Source organism: Larimichthys crocea, chromosome XVII (assembly GCF_000972845.2).
Source record: "Larimichthys crocea isolate SSNF chromosome XVII, L_crocea_2.0, whole genome shotgun sequence".
Lineage (NCBI taxonomy): Eukaryota > Metazoa > Chordata > Actinopteri > Sciaenidae > Larimichthys > Larimichthys crocea.
The window spans coordinates 19774164-19787322 of record NC_040027.1 but is presented as its reverse complement, the minus strand read 5'-3'; the positions used below and the strand labels follow the sequence as shown (position 1 = coordinate 19787322).

At 43.5% G+C, this 13159-nt stretch overlaps 1 protein-coding gene across 9 annotated transcripts in view; it reads right to left on the bottom strand.

Annotated features, from left to right (window-relative positions):
- The window catches only part of elavl4 (ELAV like neuron-specific RNA binding protein 4), a 71614-nt gene that overhangs the window by 43874 nt on the left and 14581 nt on the right, over positions 1 to 13159 (bottom strand). Inside the window, exon 1 of one of the 9 annotated variants that reach the window (XM_019262893.2) lies at positions 11495 to 11837. The exons of 7 other annotated variants lie outside the window; for them this stretch is intronic. In XM_019262893.2, coding sequence (XP_019118438.1) covers positions 11495 to 11503 — 9 coding nt within the window. In that variant the 5' untranslated portion in view covers positions 11504 to 11837. Of the gene's footprint in view, positions 1 to 10167; positions 10464 to 11494; positions 11838 to 13159 lie in introns of those variants that run through there. One more of the 9 variants, XM_019262887.2, reaches the window with a different exon arrangement.

The following is a 13159-nucleotide window of genomic DNA, read 5'->3' as shown; positions in this document are numbered from 1 at the left end:
CCACCACTTTATATTGCTGGCCTGGTGCAGGATTCCCTCCCCCTTCTCTTACAGAGCTTGGACAATCAATTTACCCTGACTTGGCCAGGATAGGATGTAGAGACTGCAGAGTAGACAGTATGCTGCAGGATCTTGCCACTGATAGACACATTGCTTGGCAGCGACAAAATGGTACCAGCATGCAACCATCTGACTTGTTAGACTTTGCCTAACCATCTTGCTTCAGATATTATTTGTGATTTCCTTATTCCTTATGGTCTAATCTTCTTTTATTTTGGAATATTATTAAGCTCGTTAAAATAAGAAAATAGGATGACGTAAAATGGTAATAATAAACATCCAAATGTACTGACAGTTTGTGCTGTGTCCCCTTCTTGCTACCACAAAGTAGCCATACCTGATACTGCTAAGCTCAGACTGAAACTCTCTCTCAGTCCAACAAAGTGATACTGAACTGGAGTTCCTATCAAACTGACTGAGACACAAAGAGATTAATACGACTTTACTATCTCAGCTTCTCGGCCAGTCAAGTTCCCTGTAATGCTCTCTGTGCTATTGATTTTTATTTTTCTCTCTCCTCTTCCTTTCTGCGTGACCGTCTCTCTCCCTCTCTCACCATCTCTCCACCTCCACCAGCATCTGCCAAGCTCTGAAATGTCCTGCAGGTCAGACGGATGCTGGTCCGGATCAATCAGGGAAAGTAATCTGGGACGCCTCATACACGCAAAGCAAACACACACACACACATACACATAGACGTATCACAGATACTCACAGACACACACCCCTCCTCTGTTGCACTCTGGCCTGCCTGCCTCCAGTCTCATCGATCTGCATCTACTTTACCAAATGGATTCTTCTCTTCTTCTATCCTCCTCCACCTCTCTCTGTGTGACTCAGAATAATAAATGTTCCAGACCGCGCTCAAGACGTGTACGTTAGCAATTTTTCATTTAACTTTGGCTTGACTTTTTTCCATCCTTCTTCTTTCCCTTTTGTGATGTTTCAGTCTTTCAGTGAGATCGATGCTGCTTTCCCACACACTCCCTCACGGCCTCTGGGTAATCGGCACATACTCGTGTAAGGCCAGAAGTCGGGAGATGACAGGATATGGCCTATTGCTGAGGGGTATGTCAGACAGTATATAATGATCTCAAGATTTCTATTTCACAGACAATTATAGAATGAATCTAGGCAAAGACGTATTTTCAAATGTTAAATCTGACTTATTCTTTCACTTGTTTTTGCAGGATAGAGTCTGGCACAACAAAGGTTTGACCAGTTTGCATTTAAATGTTCATAACTGAAACGGACCATGATGTAACCCTCTATTCAGATGTACTTGGATTAATTATTTTTATCTAAAAACTTTTCTCAAAACTATTTCTATTTCATGCTGCATTGTGGGCAGTCAAAAGACAGAACAGAAATCATTCAAGGACAATCACTTAGGCCCTGCAGTGCTCCATACATAGTCACTTTCTCTCTCACACACACTACACATACACAGACGAAACACACACACACACGCACACACACACAATACAGTTTCCTTTGCTGAGACAAACTGTAGGCGGAACTGGAGCCATTTGTCCACTGGCTGAATCCCAACTCTGCACCAACGCATGCAGAAAATTGGTGAGCATCTTGACTCTGGAGATGACACTTCAATTTGTGCAGCTCCAGTGACTGGTGCTCTGCAGTTCCTCCCTTGCGGGGGCGTGAGATCAGCTGGACACCTGCCTAGCTGTTTGGCTGAAGCCTGGAGCACGGGGACTGGGCCTTGGAATTGAAGGCCTGGCCTTGCCTGTCAGCCCAAGTCCCCGTCCCTCAGCCCTAGCCCTAGCCTGGCCTCTCAGGTCCTCATCAGAGTTCCCCTAGTTTCACTCCTGTGCCAAGAACAGTCCCTTGCTCGATGCCCCTGACCCCTATTTCTCTATCCATTCCTCAGCTGCAAGTCAGTGCCTCGCCATCATCGCAGCAGCAGTCTTCCCTGCATCAGCTTCAAATCCCCATCAACAGCTTTCCAGCCTTTGTTCCAGTTCTAGCTGCTGGAGCCAGTATCTCTGCTCCCAGCTCAGTCAAATCAGCAAGATGTCTCTGCTGTGCATCACTGTCTGTCCTGCTGTAATCCCTGGGTGTGACGGATGGGAGCGATCACTGTCGAGGCCCTCAGCTAGGACATTTTGGTGGATTAAAGAGGCTAAATCATCATCTCATCCCCTACGTGGGATTCTATCCTTAATTAAATGTCATTAATGTGGCTAAAGGTTTTAGTGGAGATGATATCTATCTTACATGTGGGGCCTATTCAGCAAGCATCAATGGTAAGCACAAAAGACACATTGTGAGTAAGAGAAAAAGGGTAAAAACAAAGCAGGAGACAGAAGGAGCTCTGTCAGCCTACAGTAGGCCTACATCACGGCTGTTATTTAACATGACATTAAAGGTTGATCCTTCCCACTAGGGCCTGTCCTTTCTCTCTCTCTGTCTTCCTTTTTCATAACACAAAAATCACATTTGCCATGACTATGTTAAGATCTAACGTGGTTACTTTAACCCACTGTGACTGTTCTTGGAATAAATGTAAGTGACACTGCATGACAAAAAAGAAAAGAAAAGAAAACTGCACTACTCTGGACTGAATTTGAAGGAGTAGCTTGTGTTTTTATGCAGTGCTCATTTCCATGTTGATCTAAAGTTGCTTTTAGCTGGGCTGGGACACAGGATAGAGGACGCAGAAACAGACAGTGAGAGCAGAGAGAGCAGGCAAGCTGATCCATCTGAGTCAGCACCATGTGTCATGAGCGAGGACACCACCTCCACAAGTAGCTGGCAAGTGAATGCGGCCACGCACCTGTGCAGGCAACCAGCCATTTTAGTGAAGCTGCCTTCCTATCTTTAGAAAAATACACTAAAATACACCGGTGCATACATAAACAAACATGCGCAAACATGCAGAAATGCACACAGATTCACTCGACTCTCCTGCCCAACTATTCAGCGTTACTTGAGCCCACCTGCATGTATCGGGTCAGAAGATAAGCAATTCAGCAGTGTCATGCTCTTGCAACTAGAAAACAACAGAACATTCCTTGCTTTCTCAAGCTACATTAATAGTCATGCTTGCTATATGTATAAAAAAATTAAGAACAAGATAACTGGCTGAAGCAACTTTCCCAAAAGGGGTCTCTAAGAACACCAACAGAATAAGAAAACTATAAACTCCTCTGAATGAACTCAATTTTCTACATAATTCGCAGTAGGACTTCTAATTAAAACTGGTTTGAGGCTAGAAGTGGTGATATTGGCTTTGTTAAAACGGTATTTAAAAAGCTATAAACAGCCTGGAGGTATACGATAAGAACAAAACCTACAGCACAGCACTTACACTGAGAACAAGGGAGAAAGGGGGAGTAGAGGCAGAGCTCTTCCTAATCTAATCACTGTTTCCCCCATCAGCTGCATCTCAGACACAGCCTGCTTGTGTCTGTTTGTGTGTGTCTGTGTGTGTGTGTGTGCCTAGCTAATCTGGTTATTGATTTGGCTCTAAATCGGAGCTCATATAATCAAATAGCTGCAAGGGAAAAGGACAGCCGTCCGTCATCTGTCTTAATGAGTAAACAGTTTGATGGAGGCAATGAATAACTCAGAACTACATGTAGACGTAGAGGAGGTTCCTAGATCACTGATAGACAGGCGAGCTGAGATGTTTATGTCTATCCACTGGCAACTCACTGACAACCTTCCTCCTATGCTGTGTTACACCATGAAACGTCAAATGATTTCATTCGTATTTTGAACTCCAGCTATCCTGTACTTCTTGGTCCCTGGTACTGTAATAAGTCTGGTGTCATTTGAATATTCAGCCACATTAATCACTCGCTTGGAAACATTCCCTATTGTGATGTGCTGTCACTGCAACAGCAAACTGTTTCAGTCACCTTATAAATGCTCTAAAGTTGCTCTGCAAAAGTCATTACACAATCAATTTGAGTTGGAGAATTTATAGTGAGCCCATCTCCTGTAAAAATCTAATCTCGGTGTAACTTGATGTGAGAGTGCTGCAATTTCTACTGCAGCAGGAAGAGTGCAGAGTGAGACACAAAAGCCTGAATGTATAGCGGCACAGCTAACAGACGAGGCCTGCGGCACACCAGCTAAACCATTAAGTGTGGCGTGCATTCAAACGAGCGGATTAATCCTCCCTACTGCTGTACAGTGCAGAGTAATTGAAAATGCCCACATGAGACTATCTCTGCTCCGATACTGTGTGAATGTGGCAGGGAGGCAACATATAGGCGGCGGTGGCTGATTGCCATAGGAAATTCTGCAATGCCGTTGTTGTCTGACATGTGCCGAGAGCCACGGGATAGCACGCGTTCATCTCTCTGCCGTTACCATGTTCTCTCTCCCTTTCTTTTCTCTTTCTGATTTTTTCTTCTTCTCCTCTCTCCCTCCCATTATAAACTTGACAGGTGTGGTTCGTGCCTGCTGCTGACGTTTATTAGTCTTGATAAGCTTCGGATATCACATTTCCATCTAATTATGCTGCGTAGGAAGGACAGCATTCCTGTCGATTGAAAGGGAATCCATATTCCTGGGACAAACGTGTCCATTATCAGAATACAATCTCAAACTGCCACTTGGTTTTTTCTGGTTGGTTATCTCTGGTCTCACATCTGCTACATCAAAAAGGCAATCCTCTGACTGACAAGAGAAAATAGTCAGGTATTATTTACAGTACCTCGGCGCCAAACAACAACGCCTCTAATAATAATTTATGAGGACATGGCTTTTCCTTCTCCAGCATTATGATCTCTATGTACAGCAGACCTGATCTTTATGAGTCATCGGCCTCAACTGACTTGCAGATGGACCTTCCATATCCTGGAACTATCCTGCCGCCGTGGGATTTTCCAGTGTCTTGGTATATTGCATAGCAAGATCAGCCCTTTTTTTTTTGTCCCTGTGTTGGTGCTGCTATTGATGAGATAAGGCATGTGTGATTCTTGTGTTTGTAGACCCTAATGTGTCTATTACCGACCACAATGGTGCCATTTTGTAGCATGTTCAGTTGCCGTGTTCAATCTATAATTCATCTGGCTACAGAAATATATAAATGTTTAATACGTCAGAGGCGGTGGGGCCTGTCGAAAGCTTGACCTTGAAACGTCCTTTAAACATTACACAGCAACAGCACTGGGGCCAGTTAAGCTGCCAAAGCCAAACAACAGGCAACGAGCACACACTCCCTCTCTCTCTCTCTCTCTGTCGCTCTCTCACATACACACACACACACACACACACATGCGGCCTGTCTGCCTGCTGATGCTTTCCGCTGCTTTCTGTTCCCTTTTTTCCTGGGATGCAAAATGCAGATGAGACGAGGCAGACGCTTGTGCACAGTCTCAGGAGGAACTGCCACTCAAATCCAAACATCTGTATGAATACCAAAACACACAGGGTACAGTGGAGGATGAGAGAAAGAGAGGGAGGAAGGGAGGGAGAGAGAAAACAAGGGAGAGAGAGGGATCGAGACAGAATGAGCGGTAAAGTAGCTAAGGAAGCCAGTGGTTCTCTCTCCTTCTGTATCTTTGACTGAACAAAGAGCCATATACACATGAATACCTCTTTCCTCCCACTGTATTTTCCATCGGGATATTTATTCTGAAAAGCAGCGATGCACAACAAGGGCTCGGTCCTGTGTTTGCTAGTGGGCTGAGGCGCTAACACTCCCCAGCTGATTATGTGTCTGTCTGTAGCAGTTTGAGCTGCTGCCAAAGGAATTAGGTCTAGTATTTGTGAATGCTGCTCCCCTCACAGCAGAATGCCTTGCCATGCCTCTCAGATTTCTAGCTTTTTAAAAGGAGAGGGGAAAAAAAAATCATTTTAAATAAATGAAGGAAATCGCTGTGGAAGCCTATTAAATTTTCAACGTGACCGTTTTGTGAGTCTTCATGTGTGTTTAGGCTTCACACAAAAGGAATATTTAAAAACCAAAGCGTGCTAATTGGGACAGAGATTGTTACAGCAGCTTCTTATTCAAACAGGCTTTTGGCTCATTAACTGCTTCCATCCAGCTTTTGTTTGAAGGAAAGTGGAAAAGACATTTATAGACAATGAATTATTTTGCGATGTTTGTACAGACACCGTACCACCAAAATACTGATTGCCGTTTACCATAATGACCTCACACAAAATATACCAAAGGAGTGGCAGAACCTCTTACCCCAAGTGTAAGGGCAAAAAGAAAAATGACTGTCTTCTTCAGTCACATCTTCTCTCAAATCTTTATTTTGTAATAGCAGTTATATTTTTAACCTTGTATGTCAATTAAACTATAGATTGGGTCTATCATATTAATATTCAGGGGTATATACATATTTTTTTGCGTGAATAATTGACTTTCTTATTACTACCGTACTTTTGCGGGTGTAACTAATGTTTAATTATAGCATGAATTTAAAAAACTAGTTTAAATAGTATATTATTGTGGATAACCCTAACCCTAACCCTAACACAGACCGAAACACGAAAACTGTGTATCGAGGAAAAGACTGCATGCTCTTTTTTTTATTGGGTTCACAGGTTGAGTATCATACTGTTGTGAGTTTACACATGTTCGGGAAAAAACCCTTTAGTATCATAGACTCGTATTTCTGGCTATATAAAGAATCCCACTCTAAACCTCATTATGATCTGGGGTCAAAGTTAATTCAGTAAACATGTAATCACAGGTGACTGACTAGTGTTTGTGTGTCTCAGCTCCCAGCAAACCTTTAGTACACGCCTGGTAATTTTCCTAAAACTAGAGAGACATGTAAGGTAAGACACACACCTAAAACACATGCACACACGCCACACTGTATGCGTACCAGCACGGATATTAATTAACAACTACATAGACGACCTATACTACGAATACATGAACACCAACGTACAATGTGACTCTTTGACATTATACCATTCTGTAGTTAATTACTGTGGATGTGATGAACTGTAGCACAACCTCTGAATGTGAAAAACAACAGCACAACCACGACTACGCACACAAAACACAAAGCTTAAGGACGCTAAAGGTCTTCTATTTGCTAGTGTTTACCTTTTGTCCATCTACAAAGGCTATTTTATGAAAGTCACTGATACTACGTGCTGAGAAACAATGCAAAACCAGCAAGCCAAACCCAAAACGTACTCATTTCTAACATAAAGTCAATCAAATTAGCCGTACATCATTTTAAATAAGTCTTTGTACAGGCAAATAAGCACACTGGGCCCAGAATGCCAGCCTAAAGGAAGTAAAAAGAGCATGCTTAGATTTTATTCTGTGATGAATATCTCAGCAGAGCACTGGTCTGGGAAGCCTGCCTCAGTTTGTTCGCTATTAGTTTATTACAAGAGGTCTCAAATGGTCAAGGGATGATCTAGTTATATTTCGCAGCAACTAAATGTTATTAAATTGGAGCAACTTATAAATGAGAAGAAAACAGGAAAAGTTTCTGTGCTAATTATGGTACATTTACATTTCTAGTTTTTGATTTTCATGACTGCAGATAATCAGAAAGATAAAATAACTTGTGTACTTAAGAACAGTCCGATATTTCTTCTTGCACCATGCCAAACTATTTAGTTTATTTATAAAAATGCAGGAAAGACGATTAAGAGGTAATTGTCCCTATGTCTGTATCACTTCTCCTTCTGTCTCTCACTCTATCTATTTGCTTGGTGTTTAATCAGGCTCTTGTTAACCATGTCACTCCGCATCTGAACACATGTCAGTCGCCCCCCCCCCTGCTGTACACACACAAAACACACACAGAACATGAATGATGAAATACAAACCACTAGGGCTGCAACTGACGTTGAATTTCATTATTGATGAATCTGTCAATAATATTCTTCATTAGTTAATTAGTTCTTTGGTCCATGATGTGAGAAAATGGTGAAAAATACTGATAAGTGATTCCCAGAGCACAAGGTGACGTCCTCAAACATCTTGTTGTGTCCACAGCCCACAGATATTCAGTGTTATCAGGAGAAGAAAGAGACCAGAAAACATTTACACCTGAGGTGCTGAATCTGGATATTTTATTCTTTAACATAACTAAATTATCAAAATAATTAGAAGTTATAGTTTATCACTTATCGACTAATCGCTGCAACTCCACAAAACACAGCACAGGCTATCATGAAATGTGATTGATGTACTATTGCCCTGTGACTTTTTACTTTCGTTTTTATTTGCAACCTCATCACGCATCATTTCTTACTTGATGTTTGTGAATCACCTTCTTTGTTCCTCAGGCCTATAATGACCCCAGGACTACATATCTGAGCACCCATCCTTATCTTATGTTTCTCTGATCTTCAGTTACATTTAAATCACTAAGCACACACTCGGTCTGTGCACTGTAGCTAATAAATTCCTCACACACCCCACCCTATTAGCATTGATGTGTAACCTTGGAGCTCATGGTGTTCTGCCTGAGGGTAATAGAGCCACTGCGTGTTTGTGTGTATGTGTGAGTGAGTGAGTGTGTGCGTCAAACGATGGCCTGTCTCTAGCCCAGGTCCCCCACTGGTTCCCATCAGGAGGCTTCCTGGTGCACACTCATACCTAATATCTCCAATACTGATGAACATTCGACTTTTTCCACTCCTTCTCTCACTGTTCCTTTTGATTCTCCTGTCATGTCAATTTCTTTCATCTCACATGCATAATAATACTAGCCCTATCTGTAGATCCACTTAAAATAATATACACTCTTTCCCTGCGTCAGCGCCCGTCTTATCACATTGTAAGTCCTGTGTTCCTGCTAGGCCCCTCTGTCTATGCACATACACTAAGCTGCTAGCTGTGTCCAAGGAGACAGCATACCATATAGCGTTGCTAGCCTGGTCACCAAACAAGGGAGTCGCCTTCGTTTCAATTAGCATTTTGATTGCATCCAATAGAAAGAAGTCAGCATGCAGACAAACATTTACTAACCGGCAAATAAACAGTGTTTCCACTTTGTTCGCGCAAATATAAAAGTGAGTCCGCTTTGTGGATGGTATAGGGAACCGTTTTGAAAACAGATGCATGCACTGAGATTACAAAATAACGGTATAGTCAGAACAGTGACGCAGTATCAACAATGAAATAAAAGTCTGTCTTATACGACGGGTGAAAATGACAGGAGGGAAAAATATGGCCACCAGTTTTGTTAGTCAAGCTCTCACTCTGTCGCTTGGACGTGATGGATGAATGGATAAATGCAGGCAAAGTTAAAGTGAGTCTGAGGAAGCTGAGCAAAGCAGATGACTTGAAAAGCCTATTATACGTTCTCTCATACCAACACCTATTCACACAGCCAAACACATAATTAGAGAAAACACAGGCATACACACACTCGTGCGAGCATTGGGCTTAAAACTTGCACAGCATTACAATCAATTGTAATCCGGGCATGCGTGTAAGTCCAACACACCTACTCCATCTTTCACCAGCTCTGGCACAACACATGGACAGCACAAACTCACACTGTGTACACAGGCAGCATGACGGATAACGCGTCTACTCATGTAATTAACGAGGACTACTTTGCACACATGAATATAGAATCCATAAAGGTGCAGTATCCCCCCAACCACATTACAGTACATTAAGCATCAAAAATGTGCATTCCATTTCTGCTGCAGTACTATACGCAGGTAAATATTTCAGAATGGTGCAAAGGCAGGAAAAGGGGGGGACACCTACAGCCCTGGCTTCAACATAAAATGGGTGCTGTTCCCCGATTTAACCCTTCCCTCTCTCTGTTCCTCTCCCCATCCTTCCTTACCTCTACTCCTGCCTCCACACCTCTCCTAATAGCATGATATCTGGCTCCGTCCCTCCATCTGTCCCCCTCCGTTTCTCATCCTGCCCACAAACCTCGCCGATCTAACCCCCTGCTGTATCCTTCTTCCCTCCATGAACGAACTTCACGTTCTGCACAACAAATAGTTCAATAGTAACGCTGCAATGCCTGCGCTTAAGGAGTACAATATATACTGACTGTGGGTGACGGTTTATCTACAACTACAACCTGCTCTAGCCACTGTAGGCTGCCTAAAATGAAACGATGGTTAACAATGTACAGTGGAGTATAGTGGCAGGCTGCCTGTAGCCTTCTTCCTTACCATCTTAAACCCATTCCACTCCATTTGGGAGACGCCGGCCGTTGTCTCACGCTCTCTCTCTCCTCACACAACAGCAACGCCTCAGCAAAGAAAATCCCCTACTCTCTCTTTCTTCCTGTCTTGCTTCTCTGACACTGTCTCCTTCTTTTTCTCTCTCCCTCACACTCTGCCTCTCTTCCTGTTTCTGCCCGGAGTCTTAGCAGCGATCAGACAGCAGCATACTAGAGGCGTACGGAGTAAGCATCGCCTTCTTCCACAGATGCTGAGAGGAGAATGGTGAGCCTGGATGCGAGAGTGCCGGGCTGCAGCAAGCCTCCCTCCCACCGCCCTCCCTCCCTCCCATCGCCACCCGCCCAGTCGCCTGCTCAGCTGGAAGGTCAGAGCCCGCCCACTACCCCCTCCCAACCTCTGTTTTAGAGTCTGTGATTGGCTTCTTGGCTTGCCCGTCAGCCCTCAGCCTCACCTCCCCCTCCCTCAGTGTTAACACCTTCGCTCTCTGGCTGGCTCGGAGCCCTCTTCGGCACACGCCAGCCTCAGCCTGGTTTGGCAGAGAAAAGGCTCTCTGAATCCCAGCAAAGCAATCAATCGCTGCTGAGGTCTGTGCTTGAGTGAGCCGAGCAGAGCAGAGCGGAGCGGAGCTCTAGGAGAGTGATTGCAGCCTCAGGCACTATGGTAATAGGATGCCTGTGCAGCACTGTGTATATAAATTAGCTATTACTGGGTGCATGTTAAAATCCCCTGTACATTTACAGTACATGACTGTGTATACAGACCATCTGATTCTCTCTTATTCCCTGTCTCTCTCTATCTCTTATGTGCAAAACACACACTCTTTTACTCACACGCACAGAACAGATTACAGCTTTTGTCTTACAAAATAATAAATGGGGTCTTTTATAAACTGTAAATCAGACTTTTTTCCCCCTTAAATACTAACATCTAACTATACATCTTTTTACATAAAGAAAAAAAATTTGACATTCTGTGTTGATAAATTTGACATCTGTCAGGGTTTAAATCTAATATCAGAGCAGATGCAGGCACAAAAACGCTTGGGCATACCTGTCCATACAGGTGTAGCTGATACAGTATAGTTAACACTTTTTTTTAGTTATTTTCTGTAGTTATATTAAAAGGAATGAATGAAGGAAGGAAGGAAACAAAAGTGTTGTAGGCAAAACAAATCAGCACGACGCTACCTGTCTGCCTGCTGCGGCACGCTTTATGTTTACACTCAAAGAAAGTGAAGCTGGGTGCAAGAACGTAAGCACAATAAAAAAAAAGGAGCATGCGTTAAATAAACCTACGTCCTATGACATCTACTCACCATGACCATTCTCGTGTAAGGCTGTCGGACGGTAACGGTAGTTTTGAGCGGACAAACTGTAGCCTTAAAAAAAAAGCCGGAGAAAGTCAGGGTGGAGTAGCGGCAGCGTGCTGGAGGAGGATGAATGAACCGACGTGCTGGTTTGGTGTAAGTGAGTCTCGCGGAGACAGAAAAACTAAAACAGAGCGAGCAAGGATGAGTGTGGAAGACCTGCAAAGCCTGTACCGGTCCCAGAATTTAAAAAAACCCCACACTCGTTAAAAAAAAGGGAAATAAACTAAGACAGAACAACGCAGCGAGAAAAGACAATCCACTGAAAGAAAAAGAGTGGTAGAAAACACCGCGCTACCTTTCCACAAAAAGCCATTTATGGCACCGTCCAGTCACCTCGCGCGCCGTCTCCCATTGGCTGGGGACGTGCCGACGGGGGCGGCGCGCTCTCGGATGCGAGTGGAGGAGGCAGGCTCGTGTGGTCCACGACGTGTGGAGCAGGGAAGCATCACGCGGGGAAGCAGATGCTGAAGCACGTAATTACCCCTCACCTGATGATGTTTATGTTAATAACTCTGCGTTTTAAGTCGTGTCTGTAGTTTGTAACCGCCTTCATATACAGTACGTGCCTTCTTTTGTCATTAAGCTCGTATAGAAAAACAAAACAAACAGGTTATCTGCATTGTTGCTGCAGTGTGTTTGAGTGTTTACTCCACGCCATGTGTGGACCTCTCCTCCTCTGCTGAAAAACAACAGCAGCAAAAATGTTTTTTTTTTTTTATTCAAGCAGAAGAATTTTGTTAAGGGTGGTAACAGGACACACAACGGTCTATTGTTTGGTGGAGTAATCACAGAACCAGTCAATAAAATGCTTAATAAAATGTTATTAAATAAGGGCTTATTCCCTAATATATTATAATCGTCACCGCAGCTTAGAAATAATCAATATTTTTAAAAGGCAAATTCTCAATACCCAGCAGCAAACCTGCCTCAGGTAGATTTTGTCCAGCTGGCCCCTATCTCTGGCAGACAAGAAGAGGGAGCTCTTGCTTCCTTTAACACACAGTTGCCTGGCAGGCAGGAGTGCTTGGCTGTATATACATTTACACACACACACACGCACACACACGCGCGCGCGCACACACACACACACACACACACTCACACATGCACGCACATTCAGAATGCACATAATGAAAACGTATGTTGGCCAACACCACAGTCGCTTAGTGCACATAAGCATATTCATGTGGAAGCACACATGCATACACAAAATATACACTTAAGTGCACACTGTCTCACACATTGAAGCACCTTATGCTGTATATATATGTAGTCTCAGGTAACTAAGTTCTTACATTGGGAATATCTTTATGTTTCCAGACAAAAGATCGTCAGTTTCCCATCGTATGATCGTACTGATTCCTTTGTGTTCAACACAGCATTAAGCGGCAGTCTGCAAGTCAGCTCTTATTCACATGCTGGTTTGTTTCAATTAGCATTCAGCTGTGCGAGGCCTGGCAGAGCTAATGCAACTAGTAGAGATCCATTAAGCTCAAAGAGATTTCTCTGCTCCAGCCACCTCAAGATCTTGTCCTGATGCAGGTTCACATATTATTTACACAGTCCTTTGGCAAGTGGCTATAATATGTCACTAAAAGGTTTGACAAAATA